This window comes from Gymnodraco acuticeps, unplaced genomic scaffold (genome assembly GCF_902827175.1).
Source record: "Gymnodraco acuticeps unplaced genomic scaffold, fGymAcu1.1, whole genome shotgun sequence".
NCBI lineage: Eukaryota > Metazoa > Chordata > Actinopteri > Perciformes > Bathydraconidae > Gymnodraco > Gymnodraco acuticeps.
This window is the reverse complement of record NW_022992351.1, coordinates 425,435-451,390: the sequence shown is the minus strand read 5'-3', so window position 1 is coordinate 451,390 and position 25,956 is coordinate 425,435. Positions and strand designations below refer to the sequence as shown.

The 25,956-nt window shown below is 38.8% G+C and overlaps 3 protein-coding genes and 3 non-coding genes across 7 annotated transcripts; 3 read left to right on the top strand and 3 right to left on the bottom strand.

The window, feature by feature from the left end:
- The first annotated feature begins 11,740 nt into the window (after positions 1–11,740).
- Positions 11,741–14,809, top strand: fkbpl (FKBP prolyl isomerase like). Its single transcript, XM_034209406.1, has 4 exons — positions 11,741–11,881; positions 12,644–12,811; positions 12,932–13,215; positions 14,054–14,809. Exons 2-4 carry the CDS (start codon positions 12,673–12,675, stop codon positions 14,711–14,713), a joined length of 1,083 nt encoding a protein of 360 aa, XP_034065297.1. The 5' UTR covers positions 11,741–11,881; positions 12,644–12,672; the 3' UTR covers positions 14,714–14,809.
- A 1,015-nt stretch (positions 14,810–15,824) lies between these two features.
- trnaf-gaa lies at positions 15,825–15,897 on the bottom strand. Its single transcript has one exon. It is a non-coding gene; the product is annotated as a tRNA-Phe (tRNA).
- A 108-nt stretch (positions 15,898–16,005) lies between these two features.
- Positions 16,006–18,765, bottom strand: ebp (EBP cholestenol delta-isomerase). The gene is made up of 5 exons (XM_034208970.1): positions 18,332–18,765; positions 17,360–17,672; positions 17,231–17,267; positions 17,010–17,140; positions 16,006–16,927 (listed from the first exon to the last, which is right to left on the bottom strand). Exons 2-5 carry the CDS (start codon positions 17,667–17,669, stop codon positions 16,716–16,718), a joined length of 690 nt encoding a protein of 229 aa, XP_034064861.1. The 5' UTR covers positions 17,670–17,672; positions 18,332–18,765; the 3' UTR covers positions 16,006–16,715.
- Positions 18,766–19,215: 450 nt separating this feature from the next.
- On the top strand, positions 19,216–25,896 carry ccdc115 (coiled-coil domain containing 115). Of its 2 annotated transcripts, XM_034208971.1 has the most exons (5): positions 19,874–22,945; positions 23,385–23,488; positions 23,594–23,706; positions 23,805–23,996; positions 24,939–25,896. In XM_034208971.1, the coding sequence occupies exons 1-5, from the start codon at positions 22,826–22,828 to the stop codon at positions 25,073–25,075; spliced, it is 666 nt and encodes a 221-aa protein (XP_034064862.1). In that variant the 5' UTR covers positions 19,874–22,825; the 3' UTR covers positions 25,076–25,896. The 2 variants fall into 2 exon arrangements, with proteins under 2 accessions (XP_034064863.1, XP_034064862.1); XM_034208972.1 differs by lacking the exon at positions 23,805–23,996 and having other exon boundaries at positions 19,216–22,945.
- On the bottom strand, positions 19,548–19,619 carry trnah-gug. Its single transcript has one exon. It is a non-coding gene; the product is annotated as a tRNA-His (tRNA).
- On the top strand, positions 20,268–20,339 carry trnae-uuc. Its single transcript has one exon. It is a non-coding gene; the product is annotated as a tRNA-Glu (tRNA).
- Positions 25,897–25,956: the final 60 nt, after the last annotated feature.

The following is a 25,956-nucleotide window of genomic DNA, read 5'->3' as shown; positions in this document are numbered from 1 at the left end:
GGGATGCAGACCAGAGAAAGACTTTCGTCTTGTTTACATCAGGGTCCCAATCACAAACAGAAGCTAGTATTGTCCTGACAACACACCGTGTTATAATTGAAGTTTGAAGAAAATAAACGGTTAGCTTACCAGTGCTACAGATGTGATCCTCCGCTCATGTGCACACAGCTCCGTGGTCCGTGGCAGGCAGACTTGAGATAGACTTGGCCGCGCACCGAGCCGTTAACCTGCAAAAAGTGGCTGCTCCCGCGATAATTAAATAGTCCAATGAAATAACAGAAACAAAAGGCTTGTTTGACACGCGTTGCTATCATACTGAATAAATATTTACTGTGAATGTATGCAAAAATGTATGGCATATGGCTGTGTAACAGAAGTTAGTAGCAGTTCTTATTATACATCCATGCTCATGGTCATTAGTAGTGATGTGTCGGTCGCGAACGACGGGAGCCGGCTCTTGCCCGCGAACGAGCCGTTTTTTTGGGTTTTTTTTGCGGAGGGATCTAGATCGGCTTGAAGGCACATTATGCAATGTGCACTGTGAACATTATCCCTCTTATTACATGGCCACATTCTCAACAAAGTAACGACATGACTCCCAATATTAATTTAAATGCTTTTATGGATTTAGAAAATGATTTTATTGATTTAAAAAATAGTTGTATGTATTGATTTAAATTGACATGCATCCGCTAAGAAAAGTAGTCCGTTGTTACTGTTTGAACTAACGTAGCAACGGCAGGAACTGCTTCGATAGTGTTTTTGAGGAGCTTTTTGATTACAGATTTGAAAACATCGTTGCTTGCTTTAAAAGTAGCACAATTCATGATGTCAAACCTTGGAAAGTATCTAAATATCCCTGCCCTAATGCCAAAGTAACTGGCAACTGAATATGTGTCGCCGTTTGATGTCTATGTCTGGGCCGCTGCGTAAAAAGGAGGGTTTCTGCCCCATTACTTCTCTTCTTACTTCGATAAGAATAAAACACGGAGGACGTCCGAGATCTCTTTTTCTCCCCCTCTTCTGACAGCCCAGCAGCTGATCTCAAAGCACGCTCCCCTCTCCTACAGGGGGGCGTGGTCAGCTGCAGCTCACAGAATCAGCCCCCTGCAAAAACAGCGCTGGAAAGAGCAAATAGAGCGAAATGAGGCATGGCTAAAATGCAGGATCTTTTATATAGGTCGATACAGTAGCCCCTTTTTTTAAATAGTTTTTATAGGTGTTGCTATCTGTTTTGTGTAGCGTGGTTCTACAAGCAAGTCAATGCATTCATTGGGTGGTATCGGAGAGTTACACGGGTCTGTAAATGCAATTGGCCACAGCAAATCATTTATATTAAACATGTAATTTTTACTTTTGAATACTTCAGTACAAAGGTTGTATAGTGATATATGTGTACACATATAATTAGTCAAAACAGGGCTACATTTGATTTAATTAAAAGGTATAATATGTGGTAAACTGAAGAGCCGTTTGGGAGCCGAAAGAGCCGGCTCTTCTTGGTGAGCCGAGCCAAATGATCCGGCTCACCAAGAAGAGCCGGAATTCCCATCACTAGTCATTAGCCGATCCGTCCCCCTGCCCGATCGGTACTGCGCATGTGGGAGATGGTCCGTCATATTTGACAACTCCGGACGGCAACCCAAGAAGGACACTTGACACAGTGGCTTTTAGCAAAGCTCAAAAAGAAAACTCGAGAGAGATGAGTTATTGTTATTACAACGTGACTTCTCTATTATTTAACAACTCTTTTTATGGGGTTCTTTTATTTGAGGTTAAGTACATTGTCAGAATAAGTGAGGAATGAATTTAACTTCTGTTAGACATCCATATGCCATACATTTTTGCATACATTCACAGTAAATATGTATTCAGTATGATAGCTGTCTAACAGAAGTTAAATTGGTTCAGTACTTTACGAAATATTACTGTAAATTAAACACTGCTTCATTGTTTCTCTATTTACAGTTTTTTGATGTCGTGATTTTACAGCTTTTCCCTGTTAATTTCACGGACTTTTTTTTACAGTGGCAGCATAACTAAGTGACTGTTAACGGGACGAAGCGACAGAGACTGGCCCAACATTTTCCAGCCAGTACATAGATAGACCCCGTCAGAAGACCGGGGCTGTGTTTAAAGGGGAACTTCATTTATTGTTAGTAGAAGTATAGTTTTTAGTCAAACAATTATGTGATTTATGGAGTCAGATTACATTTTTCTCATAAACACAACTTTATACTCGGTCTGAAGTATCTGCTTTAAGGCATGAGTTGCAAACTAAATAACATAACACTGATTAAAAGCTTGGATGAAGAAGTTGTAGGCTTTTTACAACAGTTTCAAGAATCAGTTTTTATTTATTTATTCTTGAGTTACTTTACTGATTTATAATGTAGTGCGTAAGGCAGTATCTCATTTTGAGTGAGGAGCACCAGCCCTTCATGCATGTCACCCTCTGTGAGAATAGTTCGTATTTTCCCTCTAGTTATCATGTTAGTTCAGCAGTATCAACCAATCCTCTAATCCTAGAATTATTGAGACGCATTAGCGACACCAGGGGTATTGTTTTTCGCAGCAACAATGATGCATAATACCATGACAAAAGCCGTTATTGAAACAAGTAAGCTATTTTTTATGCTAATGGAGATTTTTAGTGAATACCATCAGAAAGCCATACATCATAAGATATTTTTGTACGCCTTGTGGGTACACGGAGAAGTTGTATTTATTTAATGCAACGTTATGGGTTTTACATGTCCTGTTCAGAATCGGGTAATCATTGCAATATTAATTGAGCATGTTATGCTCAAAGGAGGGAGTGTCATGATTATACAGATATGTTGATTTCAGTGACATTGTAGTTAATAAATAATAACATGTAGTTAACAATAGGTCTCATAACAACAAAAGGTATGCTGAAGCTTGGGCCTTCTCCAAGGAGGGAGTGGTCCAGTTTTAGATATTAGACGAATAGAAGTGGATGAATATGTCAGAACTCTGAGTAATATTATCCAAGTTTTGTCTACACAGGCTAGGAAAGCTACAGAGATACCAGACGACACACCAGAAGAGACTTCTGTTCGACCAGGTGATTTGGTGAGGGTGAAAGTACACAAAAGACAGTGAGCTGATCCCCGGTGGTCGGAACTGTGAGAAGTTGTAACGAACTTCACACGCGCTACGGTTTAAAGGTAAAGAAAAAGGAGAAAATTGGCACCACCTCACACATTGTCACCCTTCACTTCCAGAAAATTATTGGGAGTTAGGACTGATTTGGCAGAGCTGGAACAAAACAATAAATAGAAATAAGATAATGATAGAAATAGCTCAAAAGACGAATTGTCTATAGATTTTTATAGATTGTACACTAAAGTGAAAACCTATTTTTTGTTTTACACCTGAAAAAGAGTCCCTCCCTCTGAATCATCTTCCGCTTGTAACATTAACGCGCCATTTTAATTAAAGTACCCATTTGAACCTTCTCAGAGACTCCATTGGTCTCCTTATTTTTAAAGCTTCTCTCCTGGACGCGAGAATAACGAACAAAGCTATCAAAGCCAATGTAGAGATTTCAGAACCGGACTGATGTGATCCACTCTTTTAGTGTTAGTGAGGACACGTTCTGAATCAGCGTTCTGAATCAGCTGCAGTTTTCTGATGGATTTTTTTGTCAGCCCTGTGAATACACTATTGCAGTAGTCGAGTCTACTGAAAATAAAAGCATGGACAAGCTTTTCTAAGTCCTGTTGTGACATTAGTTTTTGTATCCTCGATATATTCTTCTTGCTGTTGAAATTCATGTCTGAGTCCATCACTACACCTAGATTTCTGGCTTTATTAGTGGTTTTGTAGTCTGCCGACTGAAGCTCTGCGATTACTTTTAATCGGTCCTTCTTTGCTCCAAAAACAATGATCTCTGTTTTTTGTTTGTTCAGTTGGAGAAAGTTCGGAGTCATCCAGTCAGTGATGTGCTCAATGCACTTGCTGCAGTGTTCTAATCAGAGAATAGTCTCCTGGTGTGATTTTAAAATAAATCTGGGTGTCGTCTGCATAGATGTGATAGCTTAGATTGCTCTTTTTAATAATTTCAGCCAGAGGTAGCATATAAATATTAAAAAGCAAAGGTCCTAAGATGGAGCCTTGAGGAACCCCGCATGACATATTTGTCAAAGTTGATGTGTAGTTGCCTATTGAGACACAGTTTGTTCTGTCCTCTAAGTAGGAGCTAAACCAGTTTAGAGCTGTTGCTGAAACTCCCACCCAGTTTTCTAGACGGTCTAGCAATATGTTGTGGTCAACAGTATCAAAGGCAGCGCTGAGATCTAATAATACTAAAACTGATATTCTGCCACTGCTGTGTTTAAATGAATGTCATTTAAGACCTTTACAATGCAGTTTCAGTGCTGTGGTTAGGTCTAAAGCCCAACTGAAACACATCAAAACCGTCATTTAAAAACATGAAATGACTCAACTGTTGAAAAACAACTTTTTCAATCAATTTGCTTAAAAAAGGAAGGTTTGATATTGGCCTGTAATTATTCATTACGGTTGTGTCTGAGTTATGTTTTAGGAGCGGTTTAATTACTGCAGTCAGGGCCTGTGGAAATACACCTGATTGAAGAGAGTTGTTTACTATGTGTAGTATATCTGAGGCCACAGGGGGGGGGCTATGAGTAGACAAGATGAGAAGAGAGTTTTGAAAAGGGACTGGAATACTGTGAGTTTCTCAGAATAGCGGAGATCTTTGGGACAATATGTTCAAAACGTTTCTTTTACAAATGTAAAAAAAAAATGTAAAATTATAAATTGTGAAAAATTAAATATAAAATATTTCGAGTGTGAACCAAAATATAATACTAAATATTGTACAAGTGATTAATCTTAACCAAAATGACAAAAATTGCATAAAAACACATATTATTCTAATACGGGTCCTTTTAGACCCACTTATGGAAGAGTGTAGGGTCCAGTCACTCGTGCATCTAAGGGTTAATAGCTCCTTCATTATATTGTGAACAACATAAACCAATCTCCATATTATATAAATAAAGCCAGGATCCTGGCATATTATATTCAGTACATTCCAGTGGTGGTATGCCTTTTCCTTGAGCCACTGGCCAGTGAGCAACTTACCGCCACCCAGACACAGACCATGTCCGATAGACGTGACTCCCCCCACAGACAGCTTGTTGGGATTGCTGCATGAAACCACCAAGTGCAACTGACAGACACACATGACAGCTAACAGACCGCGGAGCTGCTAACTGCTACTTTGACTGGAGGCTGGTCTGAGTTACAGCCCCTCGCCCCCTGAGCGGACCTCAGACCCTGATGAAAAGAAGCTAACTCCTGGATCGATTACACCCGGCCAGGTGATTGCAGGGTAGTGACATTTGTTTCTTTTCACTGGCCAACTTAGCCTATATGTCTTGATCCTCCTCCCGATCTCTCCTTCTGTTCGACGTGCTTTTAAAGACGAGATGCGGGAAAAGGTGTGTCTCACCTGTGAAGAGTTAAGACTGAGCAGCTGATATAGGTTGAGCCTCCAGGCCTCACAGACAAGGTTTCTACTAAACACAGCTGTAAAATCTTTATAGATATGTCAACCAAACTTTAACATCAAACCCGCTGAAAGGCTGCCTCGGCTGATCGTAGGTCAGCTAAAAAGAGATTACTATATAGATGTATCATCTATGGGAAATCGTGGACGTAATAGCATGCAAGCAGTTAGACATGACATTAACAGATGTGTGTGTGTGTGTGTGTGTGTGTGTGTGTGTGTGTGTGTGTGTGTGTGTGTGTGTGTGTGTGTGTGTGTGTGTGTGTGTGTGTGTGTGTGTGTGTGTGTGTGTGTGTGTGTGTGTGTGTGTGTGTGTGTGTGTGTGTGTGTGTGTGTGTGTGTGTGTGTGTTCATATGGCAGTCACTCATGTGGTGGTATATACCAGTTAAGGGTCTAACTGGCCTTATCTAAAAGTGCTTGGATGTTATTAGAAGGTCACATGGACTGCCAGGCTGTAGGTATGACTGGTCGAGGAGAAGCATATCCAGATGTGTGCTCGTATGCATGCGTGCGGAGGCCTAATGGCCCACAGTGACTTTCTCTGATCACACAACACACACAACACAGCAAAATAACACATGAAAGGTCTGTCAAAAGAAACTCCTCAGGCCCCCTCACAGGAAGACCCCATTACAGCACGTGCATCGATAAAACAGTCCTCCCATCTGCCCTGTGGCTCCTGATAGCGATCTCCTCCCCTCAGTGGGATCCTACTCAGGCTGCGCAGGTCCGACTGTATAACTGGCCCCCAGGGAAACAACATAATGGAGTTAAGGACTCTGTTAATGCTCCAGATAAAACACATTTACCCTTACTTGATGCCAGATTCCCCATATTGCTGGTGGGCACATACATATTAGCATGCTGTGTTTTAAATGTCTTCAGTCATTTTAAAAGAGTGGCACACTTTGTGTACACGTGTGTCTGTGGCAGAGAGCATATTTCACTTAATATTGGCCACAGTAAAGATTATTCTTGTGGTAGTCTGATTGGTTTGACTGAAAAATAAGTAAACTATCCTCTTTTGTTGTAATGTACAGTGCAAGATCAGAGACCACCGTTTCTTTGTGAAAATGCTACTCTTGTATCAACATCTAAAACCCACATGATGCCTTTTTTTGTCATTCGTTCATTTTCAATGTTATATTGAGCATTGATGTGTGAGGAGCAACATCATTAAGGCTCTCTCTCTGTCGTGGAAAAGGTTCAATCATATCATTTCTGAAGTAGTCACAGGTCACAGTTCATCATGGGCTTAACAGTTTCACTTGAGCTTGACTTAAATTCCCAGTCTTTGTGCATGTTGCACTACATCTGCCACATAAGGATGCAATACTATGATGTCTTGTTACCCTCAGAGTTAAACTGAAAGCCTGTTTTTTCCCCTTGCAAAAGTGCAATCTCATCATGACATTAATGCAGATGAATGGCCCTGATCTAGCACACTCTGCTCCATCACTGCTAATGGAAGAGAGAAGTCATACTTCACTGCTTGTGCAACTCTGCTGGCAGATCACTCTCAATTTCGAGACCTTGCACCAAGACAGGACTTTTTAATTGATTGCAAGACTCACAGAACAGTTATATACATTAAATCATATTTGTTGGTTCAACAAATGGTACAGGGATAACTTTCACCCTCCTTAGATACTGTATGTTTCTCTTGACCCTATCTTTTCCAGTGGCTCTAATCAGTCTCAGGATCAGCCATGATCCCCACTTGACCTGGAAACCTCAATAAATCAAACTCCCCTGGACTGGCATCCCATTGGTACAGTACAGTGTTCACCCAAAATACCTCACAATACATCAGGAAATGGTGGAGAAATCAGATGTCGATCGCTTATTTTTTTAAATGTATTTATATATTTATTTGACAGGGACAGTGCACATTGATTGACATTTCTGTAAATGCGCCAGAGTTAGCCAACAAGCTATTTTTCGTCTGTAGTCCCTGGACAGATGTTAAAAGTCATCCTAAAAACAAAAATTCACTTCCCAATAACAGGTAAATACATTCAGTAAAACAACATTCAACAGAGATACTTATATTATGATAAAAGCATATATAAAAACTAAACTAAAATACATATTCACAAAGCAGACAGATACAGGTCAAGGCATATGTACAAACAGAGCGTTGTAATGTACAGATTGTGTCAGTGTTGACAGCTGACTTTCCACTAACCATGTTTTTAAGTTAGATTTAAATAAACTGCAGGTGTTTTGTTCTCTAATCTTTACTGGGATTGAGTTCCACTGTTGTGCAACTTTAAAAGAAAAAGAAGATTGGCTGAATGAACTCTTCCTTAATGGAACAACGCAGTCTCCTCTTGTTGCAGCTCTTGTTGACCTAGTTACAGGTTTGCGTATGGTGATCACATGTCTGAGCGGAGGTGAGGTAAGGCTGTGTATTATTTTGTACATGAGGCAAGCATTTGCATATCTCATTACATTTTCCCAGCTCAACAAGTTATATTTTGTGAGTATTGGGCAATGATGAGAATAAACTGACTTCTTATCTACTATTTTAAGTGTTTGTTTGTATAATGAATCCAGGGGTTTAAGAGTGGTTGTACAGGCATGTGACCAGATTGTTAAGCAGTAGGTGATATGAGATAGAACCATAGAGTGCATGTACATCTCTGTTGACATGCAGTTCCTGGTAAACCGCTTTTGTTTGAGGTTTCGGTTTTAACTTCTTGGCTCAGATTTGACATTTCATACAGTTCGTTGTAGTATTTCTATGATGCTCCTTTAGTTTATCTAGTTTGTCTAATCTATCAATGCTGAGTGTGGGAACCACTTAGAATAAAGCCTCTGCCTCCACACTGAGTTTACGCAGTGAAGTCTGAGCCTGTTGTCAGTGTCTCCCACTATAAACAACAAACAGCCAAAGGAAGGGAGTAAAGCTTGCTACAGTTAAAGTGTTCGACACACTCACACCTACATGCACGAACGACAGTATGTGTAGCTTTCCCTCTCGCTGTGAGGGATAAACACCCTGTCGTGTGGTCCGATCTGTTTACGAGTTAGCCTCTGGCCGGCCAGGGTCGTGGAGGGTGTGTGTGTGTGTGTGTGTGTGTGTGTGTGTGTGTGTGTGTGTGTGTGTGTGTGTGTGTGTGTGTGTGTGTGTGTGTGTGTGTGTGTGTGTGTGTGTGTGTGTGTGTGTGTGTGTGTGTGTGTTAGGGAATGTGTGATGGAGGGATTACAGGAGAGCTGGCCGCTGCTTTTATGAAGAAAAAACAAACACAGAATAAGACAAGCCTCTGTGTTTAACGTTTATTTCCCTCAAAGTAGCCTGCTGTACTCATTATAAAAATGGCCCCTATATCGTAGATTAGAAGCAACGTCTATCAGTAAAGGGGTCCCAAACACGGGGAAACGCTATGTAAATGTACATTTACCATTCTCTCTTGTTCTCCCTCTCAGCCAGTAACTTGTGTTGATAGAGTCTGTGGTGGGATTGACATTCTCGGTTAGTTCCGCTGTGTGATCCTGCTGGAGGTCGGTCCATCTTTATCCTCGTGGGAAAAGTCTCCACCCAAATCCACATCCATCCATCCGTCTATCGATCTATAAAACATTGTTTCCTTTGTTCTGATCTTTTATTTTATCTTCTTTTAGAACATTTATCTTTTTTGTTCCCCTGTCATACTCCACCTTTCCCCTGAATGACGCATGTTGGACCCAACTACTGGCCCACGAGCCATGGGATACATGCTGCTGAACTTACCCACTGGGATGTTTCACAAGAGGCCAGCTGGGTAGTCTAAGGGAGCCAAGAGGAAGGTGAAGGAGGTCGGAGGAGAGGGTAGATAGGATGAAGCAGAGGAGAACGAGATGAATATGGGTAACATGTGGAGGAGGATTAAAGAAATGAAGTACTGGTTTGTGCGTGAGAAACGTGTTGGAGAGAAATGGTGGGAAGCCTCTAAGGAGAAGGATGAGATGCATACACACTATTTGTTTCCCTTTGTTCTCATAGAAAACTCTAGAAACTTAAATGGAGCACGATTAGACAAGATATAAGCACTTCGGACATTTTAATTTCAATAATTGACAATTATTGTATGACTAGTTGGTCTTGAAGTACCTCAAGCAGACTATCTTGCCTTTAATACTAAAACTATTTATTTTCATGAAGTTTATCCTTAAATTGACCTTCCTAGTGCACCTGTATTAAATAAACACTTGTGCTTTTCAAATGTGGGAGCTTGCAGTTTAACCGGCCACACTCACCAGGCATCATTTCTAGGGCTGTCCCATCTTAGCAGTTATTCAACGAATCTATTATTTATTAGTTTTGCTTTCTCTCACATGTTTTTTCCCAAATCTTGAATCATCATAGGTTCAAAAATAATTTATATTCAATGTTATCTCTAAAAATGAACCCCAGAGCAATAAACCTCAGTTGAAAAGGCAAGCCTTATATCCTCACTTATTCAGTCATTGAAACAAATGTTTTACACCTTTTTTGTCCATATTTGGCTGGAGCTTAGTGCGCAGTACGTCTTGGAGTAGCTGTCTGCTACACGTATGGTGAAATACTGTGTTTTTACACCCAGTAATACTGATTCCATTATTGTACCCGCGTCAAGTTAGGTTGCATGTCAATTACTAGAAAGATGAAAACCACTGAACTGCCTGACAGCAGGCCTTGATGCCTAATGGCAGTAAACGCATAATCCAGAAGAAGGAGCAGTTTAAGAGAAAGGATTTATATTTTCTCTCTACTCTGTCTCTGTCTCTATTACTCTGTAATAGTGGATTTCTGAGGCTGATGCTGATATCCATATATACACACTGGATTATGCTGGAACACAGTTGCTAGATAACTACTGCGAAATAAATATACAGTTTATAGACCAAACTTTGTTTAATATAATGTAGTAAGCTGATACCATCATAGTATAAACCCATGTTGTTACATTTCAGCAACAGTTTGCTTCATGATTCAGCACAGCATCTTCAAATCACAGTTAAATACTGCCACCTCCTGACGTATAATAGAACAACCGAACATCATCTACAATTCACACTAATGTATCCAGTGACTCGCAGATCAATACTTTTATATCTGCAATACTGGACAACAACCCAACTGTCCTACAGAGCTAGTGAATCCTGTCAGACATTTTACTTGCATATATTTTTTCCTGATGGAATATTGAATATTGAGAATATTTATCCTCTGTTTGACCATTTATGCATTCACATTATGAACCATTAAATGAACTAATGTTAAACCTGTTATACAACTAAAACATGTGCAGTGATATAATCTTAGTGTAGAAAGTTACTACCTCAACAAGGATCACACAGGCCCAATATAAGAGGACAGATTACATCTCAGATGACCTTCTTCCTTTCTGTCTTTGTCTCTGTCTCTCTCTTACTCTAGCCCTTTATCTGTCTCTCTCTCTCTCTCTCTCTCTCTCTCTCTCTCTCTCTCTCTCTCTCTCTCTCTCTCTCTCTCTCTCTCTCTCTCTCTCTCACACACACACAACACTTGTTGGTATTCCTGTGATAGACCTAATGGTCTCTAGTGTTTAAAAGAAAGAGCCCTAACTCATACTGACAGGACAGATTAACACACCGGCCTTAAACACGAGTGGAACAAGTCAAAGGTCAATACACAGAGAGAGATGTAAACTGTGCTTGTTTAATGTGCTTTTTGTGTGTATTGTTGGTGTTTTTAATTGATGATTTATTTTTAAGTTAAAGAACTTACTAACTGTGTTCTGTAGAATATTTACATACAAGTAGGGCCTACTTGTCTCTTTGATCTCTTTCTCATGTTCTTCTTCTCTTTGTATAACAACCCAAAAAAACAGTAAAACAAAATTGAATAAATATATTGCTATTATTATAACTTGTAAAAATAAGTCAAATGTTTTCTCTTCTTTGATGTAGTTATTATTTAAAGTGTTTAGATGACCTTTTCTTAACATTACCTTGTTTTTTATTAACAATGTATTTGGATAATATTTTCACATGTTTTACTCATAAGAAAACATGAACATAATGAAAACCCATTTTGTGGTGAAAGTTAACCCTTCACTCTAGTCATTAAGCCATCACCCATGTTGGATCAGCCCAACACGTTTCATTTACAGTACAACAGGCTGCGTTCACACTCCGGTACGATGGGTGGCGCTGGTGCTACTTGCTGGTTTCGCAACCGTGGTTACCACACACGAAGAAGAAGAGGAGGGCGGAAATTTAAAACAGAAGAAGAAGAAAAGTGTGTTTATTCTGACAGTTTTTAGGGTATATTGTAAGGGTAGCTAGTGCTTCATATCAGAATTGTGTACAAGGTAAGATACATGCGTTTTAGTTTTGGATAGCGCTTAACTACGTTATCATTATAATTTATAAAATGTAGAGTAATGCATTCAGTCGCTTTGGATTGCCCGCTCCGCCATAATGCTGTCTAAATGTGTATGATGCTAGCTAAAGCTTTTTATTTAGCATTGCTGTATCAGGCTAGCGTCAGGTAAGTCGATGCACAAAAAAGTCAGAGGTAGGATGTACCATTTTTAGATAAAAGTGCATTACTAGAGTATTTTCTTTTCATGATGCTTTCTACTTCTACTCCACTCCTTTTTTGGCACTGGCTATATGTGATGAATATTGCCAGACCTTTTGATAATCTTAATTGTTTTAATACTTTATTAGTCACAAGATACATTTTTCTGCATTTAATATTTTCATTTTTAATACTTTACGTACATTCCCTGTTTATACTTTTCAATGAAGATTTTGTAGCACATTGGTCATGCTGAAAGTAGAGACCCCACCCAAATCCATTGTTTTGTTGTACTTAAATTATCATTAAATTATTCATGTGAAATCATTATTAAACTAACTTGAAAAGGTAAATACATGATTGTATCTACATTCTGAGTTCTTCGGGTAAGCTACTTCAGCACTTTTTTTTTGTTATTATTTTTATATTTGACGTTTTTTAACACAATATAGTGTTATATCGCCACTCACCAAACACACAGAAAATGTATTCAGATATATGTCTTGACGGTTATGATCATCTTTTTTTTAATGTTGTTATGAACCCACAGGGACACATCCCGGTTACCCATTTGAAACAATGCACAGCAACGGTGATCATGATGGCGTTGACGTCACCTCCTGGGTGTCAGTGTGTCCCGGAGGTCTCTGGAAAGTCCAGCGAAAGCAAACACATGAAGAGAGTCAGGAGATAGTTTCTTATTCTGGAGATTATGCAGGTATGATGCTTTTCTATTATGTTCTCCCTCGAATGATCAATTTGAGTCCATATTTGCAGAATATAAATGTATTATTCATCTAGTAATCTATCTCACTTAATGTCTCTTTGTATCTTCTAGCATGTTCATCCAGTGACTGTCCAAGGTTGGGGTCTCTATGTCGGGTCCGGGTGCGGCTTAAAGCTAACATGGATGGAGCAGAGAGTTTAGTATCTGAAATGGGAAATGAGAAGCTGTCAGACCAATCAGTGGCTGAGATGACAGAGGCCACACCCTTCCCGAGGTGTCAGGACGCTGTGCTGCAGGTCCCGCTGGGTGACTGGATAACACTGAGGCTCGGAGAGGGTCAGTGCGACATCACTGAAGCATGTGTGGAAAGGATGAGAGCGGGACATAAAACTGAGGTAAGAGAGAAGAGGATACTGGGATAGTCATTTAATGTCATTGGTTGTACATATGAAAGTAATTTTTAAAAAACGCCAAGGCTATGAACATTATGGTTTTCGTTTAATATATTTTAAGATGATATAATGTATTTGCAATAGCCTGACATACAGTATATTGACAGGACTGGAGTAAGAGTGTTTTTCCTTTGAAAAGTACATGCTCTCAAGTCTCTTTGCGTCTGAAAATGAAAAGTTGGAAACCCAATATAATGATCAGGTGGGACAAAAGCTAATTTGATACTAACTTTATATGTCGCTTGTTTATTAATAAAACAAATTGTCCATGAAGATTAAAGACTATTGCAACAAAACAAAAATTGTGAGAATGTCAGTTAACCAGTAAACAGTAAAGGTTGTGGTGTGGACCAGATAAAGAAGGCTTAGTAGGAGTGTGTCTTACAAAAAGTGTGAACCCAACTTTGGTATAGTTTCAAATCTCAATTGCGTCCCAGTTGTGTGCCTGCGAGCCCTGACATACAGCACAAAACAACTCAAAATGTGTCTTAAATCTCAATTTCTCCAAGTATGGCAGCCATTCCATGCCAGTGTCTGTTGAATTCCAACACAGAGACATGTTGTCAGTTGTTTTAAGAATACAATACAAACGTTTTTAATTTATCTCAAAGACATACCTCTAATTAGTAAAAACCAGAGAAACTGATAATGCTGCAGTGGTCTCTTAATTTTTTTCAGAGCTGTAAAAGCCACAACAGTTGAATTTGGATTCCAGGATTATACGTTACACATAATATTTTCTGTAGATATTGTCTGATGACTTTTTTGTTGTTGTTCTCAGATACTGATATCTCGAGTGGAAAATGGACAACACGTCTCTGCTCCTGCTAAAGCAAAACTGCCTTTATTTGCCACAGTTGAACTCAAATCTTGCACACCAGGCAAGGAATCCTGGGAGATGAGTCCTGATGAAAAGTGGCAGTGGGTGAAGTCACACAAAGAGCGGGGTGGAGTGAGATTCAGGAGTGGGGATGTGTGGGGAGCAGCTGACAGCTACAGTCGAGCGCTCAAACTTATCATCACTCTCCGTGTTCATGGTAGAGAGGAGGAGGAAAAAGAGCAGGAAGCAGAAGAACAGAGAGACACAGACACTGGTGATAAAACGCATCAACATCCTTCAGCTAATGAAGTCAAATCCATCAAAGCAGAACTCCACTCAAACCTGTCCTTGTGCCAGCTTAAAGTGAACCAACCCGAACGAGCTAAGGCCAGTGCAACCAAAGCTACTCTGCTGGAACCAGGTGGAGCTAAAGCCTGGTACCGCATGGGCCAAGCCTGCCAGATGTTGAATGAGCTGGAGGAGGCCAGGAAGGCTTTTAGGAAACTGCTGGAGCTGCAGCCAGAATCACCTGCTGCTCTGAAGGCACTTAAAGACATTGCAAGTATAGAGAAAGAGAACAATGCTCAGTTGGGACTTAGACTCAGCAAAATGTTCAGCTGAACAGTGAATCCTATCCAGTTATTAACAGATGTTATCTGTGGAACTGTATGTTTCTTCTTATGAATTAGCATTAAATGGGTACAGCCACTGACTGAATGCATGTTTGTCTCACTACTTTATGATTACATTTCAGATTATAAATCCATAGTACAAAATGGCATGCCTTAAATGTATTTGGATGAACGTATTAACTACCTAGATTAAGGGTTGCATAAGATTTTGTCAGTGTGTCCAATACATGTGTTTATCTGTTAAAATACAAAGGTTATTGTGCTCCTAGTCGACCACAAGGTGGCAGGCTTTGTCTCAAAGTCCCACAGCCGGTGGGTTGTTAAAGGTCCCATCATGTCATGGCCATTTCTACTGAACATAATTCCATTGTTGAGGTCTACTAGAATAGATTTATATCGTCACAGTTTTGCCGCTGAGAGTGTTTCTCAACCGCGAGTAAAGCTGCTGCAGAGCCACTATTTCAAGCATACTACGTAATTGAGTGCCGCCGAAGTACTGTTCCAATCTCCATTATATTTGGAAATCTACCGAGCCCGGCGTACTTCGTTTGGAGACATTTCGAGGCTGCACATGTGTAGACTCCGCGGTCTTAAAATCCCCACAATGCTTTGCACACGGACCAATTTCCCCAAATCTGTGGCGGAAAATGTAAGGCGGGGCCTCTCATATGACGCACACCTGCACACTTGCTAGCCTGTTCCACTCTTTGTTTTCCAAATGCCAGGAAGTATTCTTGCCTCGCTTCTGAAGCAAGATGCTCGGCAGACATGTGCAAGCAAGCGTACTCGCGATTGAGAAACACCCTGTGTGTGTGTGAGGAGCTCCACGGATTAATCCATTTGGACCACTGGGTCCATTTGGGTATGGTCACGTCACTGTACCCAGGAAGAAAAAGAGAAATCTCCAACGAGGCGTTCTTGGGCAGCATAGACAGGTATTTTCTGTGTTTTACTCGCTACAGGGTGTACTTTGAGGGTTTGTGACTTTGCAGACCGTTTACATGCATAAAAACCTTCATAACACACAAGGGGACGGGTAATAACCGGAAAAGCATGACATGGGACCTTTAACGTATGAACACGGGTCTGATGAGAAAACATGCCGAAACCCTGGATCGAACCAGGGACCTTTAGATCTTCAGTCTAACACTCTCCCAACTGAGCTATTTCGGCATGAGAAGGCCCATTTGTACAGGGTGCATAAATACATGCAGAAAAATCGACGAAATAAATCGTTTGTATTCATTGAAACAGAACTCAAATATACAGAAGAATACCAGGGTGGTTAAAGAAGCACTTTAATATTTTGTCCATTTATAAAGTAACATGTAAACAAAATGAAGATATTAAAAAACTGAATATTTATTTTGCTACTCTCCCAAAAGTCCCACAAAGCTGAAATAAAAGTAAATGTATTGCTGTATGCATAAAAGAACATAGATCATACTCAATTAAGTTATTTGATGACAGGTGCAATATGACAAACCATACATGAGATATGCCTAAAGATGCATGCCTCTTCAACAGAAAAATAATCTGCAACTGCTTTGATAACAATCCATTGTTAAAGTAGTTTTCATGCAGAATGGCAGAAATGACGTTTGTCAGCATATAAAATATGCTTTTCTCTTCTTTTACAAAAAAACAACATATTAAACTCAATATCTTTGGGTTTTGGACAAGACAAAAGACCTTGAATATAATAATCTTGGGCTTTGAGAAAATAGGATGAAAATGTTTTGTTCCATTTTTTTAAATGTTTATAGACAAAAAAATTATCAATTAATCTAGAAAAATAATCTGCACATTAGTAGATAATGAACATAATCGGTAGTTTCAGCTCTGTCAGAATCCAAACAATTAATCATTTATTTTGTCCCATTGAATGTATTGATTTTCACAGCACAAAGTGTATGCCCTTCCCGGTTGTCTTTTCTCTTGTCCCTCCTGTAGAAATTGTCTCGTAGACCCACAGTCAGATTTTCCTGTTGTCAGTTCCTCTTAGACTTTTTGTTGTCAGTCTGTGTCTGTGCAGCGGACAACTGTCTCCAGGCATCCACAATGAGCACTAGCGGTATGATGATCCATAGCACGTTCATGAACACAAAGTAAAACCAGAAGTAAATTGGATGCCCCAACTCACTATGAGAATAACCATCTCTGTGCTCTGTGTAGAAGTAAAGCACTGCTCCATACAGCTGACCTGAAATGAGATTATGTCATAAAACCATCATTTAAATATGACAACAACTTTGAAAATTGGGGTAGTAATTACGCCATCTTACCTAGTGAAATAATGAGTTGCAAAACAAATCTGTAGGGCTTGTTGGTTAGGAAGGCAAACACAGCCCAGAAACTGAAAGGTCCCCATAACCATGCAGTCACAGTCTCCATGCAGACAGTGAAGTTATCCGCTCTAGAAATGTCCAGGGTACAATTAGTGATAGTTTCTCAACTTATTTTTAATGCAAAAAATGAACGTAGCTCTGAGAAAAGATGAACTCACATCACATATCGACTGTCCCCTTTGGAGTACTCTTTCCCTGAGAGAAGAAAATTAAACATATTTAATCTCATTTAATCACAGTTTATACACTTTTCTAAACATGTTTTTCTTGTTCACTTGGTTACTCACACAGCTGTGACAGGAAGCTCTGGTCTGCTGGAATAATATCATAATACAGTGAGAACCATCCCTCTATGACGCCATGGATGAAACCACAGACAGCAAACCAGCACACAGCCAGACGCCTCCATGTCCCCAGCCTGCCAGTTTTCCCTTTCTGACCGGTGATCAGCCAGGTCACAAGCAGAAAGAGCCCAGACACAGAAAACAGGAACACCAGAATCTCTGTCATGGATCGGTCATTGGCCACATACGTGGGAATCAAAAGGTCCCGTGGCCAATAGGGATGCAGAACTCCAGTTGCTGATGTGGCATCCATTGTCTGTTTCAAGAAAAGATGGTCAACAATCTTCATCCACAGTAAGCTTAAAATGTGTTGACTTTAATCATGTAATGTTTAAGGGAGACAGTACAGGTGAAAAGGGTACACTGATTACCTATTAAGAACAAAGCTTTTTAGAAATGTTATGAACTTTAAATATGTAAATGGTGCATTCTCTTATTAATTGTGTGCTAATGTGCATACATTTCTAGAACAGAAATATGAACATTGGATAAAGTTATGTTAAAAAATCTTGTATCTCTTTTTTGACATTAAAAGCTGGATTTTCAATATACTGTATTTGTGCATTGCTCCATAATAGTACAAATAGATAAAGTGTAGTTCAAGTAACACCTTGATGTATTTTATGTCTCCACTAGTCTAAAAGAAGTCATGTATACAGCAAAGGAGCCTAACATTCAAAATTGACCCATTTGTAATAAAAAGTATATGTTTTTGCCTGTAGACTGTCTCGGCTTAAGAATAATTGAGCATATGTTTAATTGATGAATAAGGGCTCTCTGCAATGTACTGCACTACGTTTTTAACATTAGCTATTTGTCACACATGTTTACACCAAGTAAAGAAAGGTTGTATTGATATACTTCAGATATAGCAGACATAAGCAATAGGCTAATGCATGTGTTTTTTGTCCTTACCAATAATGCTTAAAAAAACGCGATTCCAGCTTCAAAGGTTCAACGTGTATTGCCACAAGAGTATCCTATTAGATGAATTCAAAAATGAAGTATCGTGGAGATCCAATAGTCCAGAGCTGTCTAATTGCATACCATATCAGTGAGTAAAAACTCACACACGGAACTGACCAGAGCATGGGGCGGTAACTTGTGGTGTCAAAGACCAATCAGAAGATAGTATGCATAAAGCTAGAAGCACATGCGGTCTGCTGGCCCGCTGATTGGCTCATCATCTCGGATCATAGATGTGGTCGTTGGCAACAACCAATAAAAACGTGTCGCCTAACCCAAAGTATAGTCCCCTCTTCTCATTGTTATCAAGTTATTACACATTTCATTAGTCGGTGAAGGGTGAATATCAGTAGGCTACTCTAAGGGAAGATATTGCACAATGATTTATAGCAAAGATCTTTCACTTCGAGGTGATCGTATGAGACTACTGAGCACTAATATCTCAAATAACTTCTATTAGATTTCTGAAGATTACAAAATCTTATCTTGAAAGAAAACATGTGATATTTTGCACAACAAGCCTATAAACGTATGTCCAACTAATCCGCGAACCAAAATACACAGGCAGATGATTAAACAATGATTATTAATGTGTTGCTATAATGATGAATTACGTTATGCAGATTTTCTTTTTGCCATTTGATTTTAATAGTTCTTATGCTGGCTGCCCATCTCAAATCTATCATCCAATCATGTCCATTGTGAGACTGGACCTAAGCCAATCCCTCCGCGAGTTCCCAATGGACATAGCCACTCACGGGACGGGTTCGCTCCGAACCCGCCCCCCTCACCCTGTTGTTGTCTGACAGTGGACGTGTCGCGAGGCGCATGAGAGCTGTTCAAAGTAAGCAACTGGTATACAGCAACTTCAGTCTGCATAAAGTTAGCAAGCCAGCATTGCTAACAGTAACGTTTCAATGTTAAATAAACGTTAACTTAATTAAGACTGTCAACAGTAATTTAAATAACTTGTTATACATTTATTGTATTAATGACACCTTTTTATGTATATAGTTTGGTGTATATTTATATAATTTATATACTAAACTTTGTTTAGAATTTGTATAGGATTTCTCCTTGTTTAAAACAAATAATGATGATACCAATACCTCCGCAAAGAAAAGAAAATAAGTTGTCCTCCCAAGCCGTGTCAGGGATTTAACCCTGCCGTGACCCGGATTCGAACCGGGGTTGCTGCGGCCACAACGCAGAATACTAACCACTATACGATCACGGCGCGCTACTAGGAGTGATGCGACCCTCGACTTCAGTTAGCTTTATAAAGTAGTCCTGGGCGGATGCTTTGGGGTATCAACTGTGTTTGGGGTACTTCATATGTCCGCGAAAAAGCAGATATTCTTTATTCCTCAAGACCTCTAACCATATGTAGGCTATATACATAGCCTATATAGTGTCTTATATGTGTACTGTGTATATATGGCTCTTATGTCAACGGCAAATACGGTAGAGATAGTTAGCAAGCTAACTTGGCTGCTAACATACATCAGAGGTTAGCAGAGTTTTCTATTTGAGAGAGGTTGAGAGCTGTCGTTTTCTTTTACTTACTTTGCTTTTGGTCGTATTCAATATAGTCAACGCCAGGGAGGCTTTCAATCATATTTTACGGTACCCGAGTAACATTTTACCTTAAATTAGATAACGTAACGTTGACCGAAAAGTTTAATGTAATGTTAGCAAAGCTAACTATCTATTCGGTCGGATGAGGTATAACGTATTTGCAAATATGAAATATTGTTTCAAGGTATTTTCAACTTCTGTTTCAGCCACATTTGTAGATTTTAATCAACACTTGTAATCTTTCGTATGCATAAATGACCCATCTAATTGGTATAAAAAGCTAAGTCTATCTTAGGCAATGTATCGGTCCCATATGGTCTAGCGGTTAGGATTCCTGGTTTTCACCCAGGCGGCCCGGGTTCGACTCCCGGTATGGGAACTACCTCTTTTGTCCTTTATTGTGTATAGTTCCAAGATAAGTAAAATATTAACGTGAACTGTTTTTCAGCAATATTTGTGACGGATATACGTTACAGTTACACCCAGTACACAAAGTTATTCTCTAAATGGCAATGGATGTAATTCATCCCCTTTTTTCTATTGGTACAATCCGGGACATGTGATGTTTTATGGAAAGAATGATAACAGAAAGGCTGACGTAGCCTACTATGCAGAAAAAAATGAATGAATGACTCCATATCAGAGTGGGTTTAGAAGGGGCGGAGTACTTTAGATCCACTGCTGTGCCTGGAATCTGAAATCAGGAAAGCTCAAGCGAATAAGGATGTGTATTCTTTGATGTGGAAAAAGCCTATATAGGCTACGATATGATGTGGAAGTAAGGATTATTAATAAAACTGGACATTATGGGTTTGGGAGGTATAGTATATTGGATTATGGATTTTTTGTTTGATTGGAACCCCGCAGCGGAGCGTAATTAGTCCTCTTTTGTTCTCTATTATGATAAATGATATATACACAAATGGATCCGATATTGGTAAGTCACTTTTTGCAGATTATAGAGCTATTTGGAAAAGGAGTAGAAATGTAAATTATATTGTAGGTAAGATTCAGGAAGCAATTACGGAAATTGAAAGCTGGTCTCTGACATTGGGGTTTAGATTGTCGGTAGAAAAAAATCTGAAACTTTATTTTTTACGAGAAAAAAGATAGGTGAAGAGGTTAAGTTAAAACTTTATGCACAAGAAAGAAAGTGAAGACATTTAAGTTTCTGGGAATATGGTTGGACGAGAGAGTCACATGGAGTATTCACATTGATAAAGTAGAAGATAAATGTAAACAAGTTTTAAATGTTATGAGGTGCTTGGCAGGCACTAAGTGGGGGCTGATAAAGCTGCTTTGAGGAACTTTAGGGACAGCCCTAATTAGATCAGTCATAGATCAGTCATAGAAGACTAATATGTATGGTTCAGCTGTATACTCTTCTCTACAACAATTTGATGCAGGCACAAGCACTAAGGATGCTGTGGGGCAGTCAGATCTACACCAGTGTCGGCACTTCAGGTAGAGGTCGGAGAAATACCAATATAATTGAGGAGAAAACAGTTAATTGTTAACTATTGGGCAAATCTACAGGGCCATGAAGATACTCACTAAACAAACTGTAAAAACAAGTTGGGAAAGTAATACAATTAAAAAAGAAAGTGTTTGTGTTTCGGAATTATGTAAGGAATTCAAAGTTAAGGAATGGAATATTAGTCCAACTGTGTTGATATCAGCTGTTCCACCATGGTTACTACCTCAACCTGTAATAGATATATCCTTACTGAAACGGTTATATTCAAAGAAAGATCAAAATGAATGTGCAGGCTTATGTGAACAAGCCTACATGAAAAATATGGGCAGTTTATACAAGTATTTACTGATGGATCCAAAAGTCCAGAAAATTGTAAAACTATAGTTGTGCATTTTATGAGCGAGTGATCACATCAGTGTTCACAGTGGAGATGATGCTCTGACTCCAGCGCCGCTTTGGAGAGTATAGGCTATCATTTATCGTCATTCCGTCGTCAGGATATTCTGCATGAAATATTGCACATAATGTAAAGGTTAGTAACTTAGTACATTTGGTAATTGTTGTTCTGTTTGTGTGGACTCCTCTGCATGTGGGTATTAGAGGTAATGAGGTAGTGGATCAACTGACAACAAATGAATTGAAAGCAAATCAGATTGAATTAGCAGTAGCCTAGGCAGAAGTAAAATCATTTACGAAAGTTATTATCAAGCAACAATGGCTATAACACTAAAGGAAGATACAAAGGGAAGAATGGAAAGCACTTGGGGGAGTATTAGAACAGAACATTATCAGCTCAGCATGATACAATTGGGTCACTCCGGATTAAACTCATCACTGCATCTGATTGGAAAACATCCAACTGGCAATTGTGATTGCCAACAATCAGAGACAATAAATCATGTATTATTTTTGCTGCCCGGAATATACAAGGCAAAGACTCATTCTGAAAACTGCAATGGAACAACCTAACAATCAAGGACATGAATTTCAAGTCAATATTCGCAAGTAGGCCTAACTCAAGAAATGAAGAAGTTCACAAACTAATCTTCACGTTTCTCAAAAACACTGGTCTGAGGACAAAGATTTAACTTGAAGATTCAATAAGTCAACAGTAGGTGGCGATAATGCCCCAAGTGGTTGAGACTCGCCATTAAAGAAAAAAAGAAGAAGAAAAAGAAGAAGAAGGCATGTGATGTTGATCACGTGACGGCGTTTGTCACATGATGCTCCCCGTACACGGAAGTAGTAACGTCTTTTAAAATCGTATAGGTCAATTTAGTGCGTTAAAATCTGGTTTAAATCTTGAACGGTTGTTTTTTTTAGTAAAAACGACGCCGGGTAAGATTGTATGAAAAAGCACTCGAGTTGGTAACGCTGAAAAAATCGACATGGTTGTTTTAGAATTGGAAGAATCTTCTCTGTTACTGGACGAAAAGCTGCTCCGGTTCATGGACCAGCTGGAGTTACTGGAGGAGAAACGAGCCGCTCTCAACTCTCTCATTGAGCAGGTAGCACACAGAAAACAATTTAGAGTTAACTTGATCACTGTTATCTATCTATGTTTGAAATGTGTTTTAATGAATGTGATAAATCTGCACAAAACGTTTTTGTAGTGGAAACCATTTTAAAATCGAGCTGAAATGTTATTCATTTAATAAATGTTTGCTACAAACATAGTAGTATAGTTCTTTGATTTATAAGGATTTGCTGTTTTTGTGTTCTATTATTTTGTATTTAACTACTATTTGTATTATTCTTATTCATCAATTACAAGTGATCTATTGTGCCTACGTTATTTTCTCAAATGTATGTCCTCAGATGTAAGTGCATATACACCTAATATTTACTTTTTTATCTTTTATTTTTTTAAATATTTGAAGGCCTTTATGTTATCCTGTTTCCTCTACTTCCGCCAACAATTTAGTTTCAATGTCTTGTCCCCCACAGGGATGGTTTTCCATGTCCAAGGCACGATATTCCATGGGAAATAAGCGCGTCTCTGCACTTCAGTATGCAAGTGAGATAGAGCCTCTGGTCTGTGTCCATGCAAGGTGAGGTATTATATGTTGTGTTTTGAAGAAATGTTTGCTTCAAGCTTAATCTGTGTTGACTTAGAATGATTGTTAATTGTGATGTCTTGAATTGATGCATTATAGAACACTGGACAATGGTGAGGTGGATTTCTGCACCGAAAGGTCCAAACAAAAGGCTAGAGATGAGGCAGGAAAAGAAGCCAGGTCAATAGAGGATATTGGACCTCAGGAAGAAGGTGAGTCTGCTACAGTCCATGTGGTGATACAAATAATGTTGTTTAAATGAACCTAAAACAAATCAATTTTTGATGTATTAAATCATGTGGTTTTATAGGTGTCAGGAGAAGAAACAAACCGAAAAATAATGTCCCAGAAAAAAAGGAAGGTGAAGAAGCCAGCAGTGAGAAAGCTCCTGAAGTAACTCCAATAAGAAAAAGTGACCAGAATCTGCAGCAAGATCCACTGAAATGGTTTGGGATTCTGGTGCCACAAACTCTAAAACAAGCACAGTCGTCATTCACGCAAGGTATGATGTTAGGGAGACGTGTGGCGCAGTGGGTTAATGCGCTGATCTTCGAAACAGAGTATAGCAAGTTCGAGTCCCACTGCAGTCAGCATGTCGTTGTGTCCCTGGGCAAGACACTTCACCCCAAATTGCTAATTATTAAAAAAAAGTAATTATGTCTTACATACTTAATTCTGCTATGAATAGTTATTGTTATCTTTCCTTCCACAATGTACCAAAACAACCATCCAATAACAGTTATACACAGTTCATCCAATATAACAATATGCTTTACCCTGAGATTCTTGAGGTTGTCCTTAGAGCTCAACTTATAACAACCTAAAAAACAAATGCTTCCGTAATTCAACATAACCTATTGATCATTCACAAAACAATGCAATAAAATAATACACTGGCAATTTGTGATACACAATCTGCAATTTAAAAACATGTAGCATTACCGGCGATACATTACCTAGCCTATATATGCAGGGTCTTTTGTTATGCCACATGATATAATAAGTGTTATCAGATGTTGCTTATGTTTTGTCAATTTCAATTCTTTAGTTGCTATGGTTTAAGCTCTCAAGTTCACATTAGGTTCTTGTATATAATCTTATAGAGTGTGTATATATAGCTGCATGTGTATACTTACAACAATAGCTATATGGTTATAGATGTTTATGGATGGATAGATAAATTAACTTGTAGAATAGGAAAAATAACTGATAGTCTTGCTACCTCAAATTAATTCATGTAAAATTAATTCTAAACCGGCAAAAATAACAATTCTGCATAAGAAATGACACTCATAAGGCTTAGAGAAATAACAGTTTTTTGTATTGGTCACTGGTATCGTTATGCATGTGTACAAGATGAAAACTGACAGAGTTCTCAGCATACTATCGGTAAATCATTTTCAGCATCCCTCATCTTCTCTCCTTTCTTTCTGTCATATTACAGTAATTGAGCTGTCAGCTGAGATTGCAACCCTTCAGACTGCCATTTTGAACAGCAGGCAGGAGCTGAAGCAATGCAGGAAGGACAAACCCATTCTCCAAGAAGTCTCAGCAACTCGGTTGGAAAAGCTGACAGACTAAATAACTGTTGAGTTTAACCTGAGAAGACTCTCTGGCTAAAGAGAGTGACAGGTTGGAGTCAGTCTATTTCTTCAGGGCCAATTGAACTCAACATGGATCCTCTGGGTGGATTTTGAACGAGAGATTACAGATTATTCTGTTTGACTGAATGAGTAAATAATATTAGATAAAGTTTGAACTTGTGCGTTTTTTGACAATGTGTTTGTGAATGCTGTTTTAGTATTTCGGTGTTGTAGACAAGATCACTTTTTAGAATCTTTCAATAAATGGATGGTACCATTTCTCGAGAATGCACCATTTATACATGATTTATAAGACATAATAATAAAAAATAAGCATTTACTCATAATTAATAGATCATTATAGGCGGTTTAAACTAACCTATTGTAGGTTGCCAGGTTGTAAACAATGCCTTTGACTAGTGTTAAATGCATTATATCTGGTTGTAATGCAGTTATATTGAATCTCTGCAGCCATTTAGAAAAGAAAACGGTAAAACATGATTTGCATATCAATTATTTGATTTATTATATATTAAGGTTTTTGTGTACTCATTTCCACATGTTGATCGCACAATGTGATCTTTGTTTTGTCGAACACTTTTGGTTTGAAAAATACTGTAAATAAAGGTTATTATACAGTTGTGGGTGTTTCCACAACCTGTCCACGTATTAACCATTAATAGAGCCATTATTTACAACGTTTTAACCCCATTATAAAGGCGGCCTTTTTGAAAAGTGGTACCAAATTATATAAATGATCGATTCTGTCTTATTTCTTCTAAATGTTTCATGCAATAAATAAAAGTGATGTTTAATAAAGTAAGTATTTTTTATTTGATCATCTAGACAGAAATGCTGTGTTATTATTACATTATATTA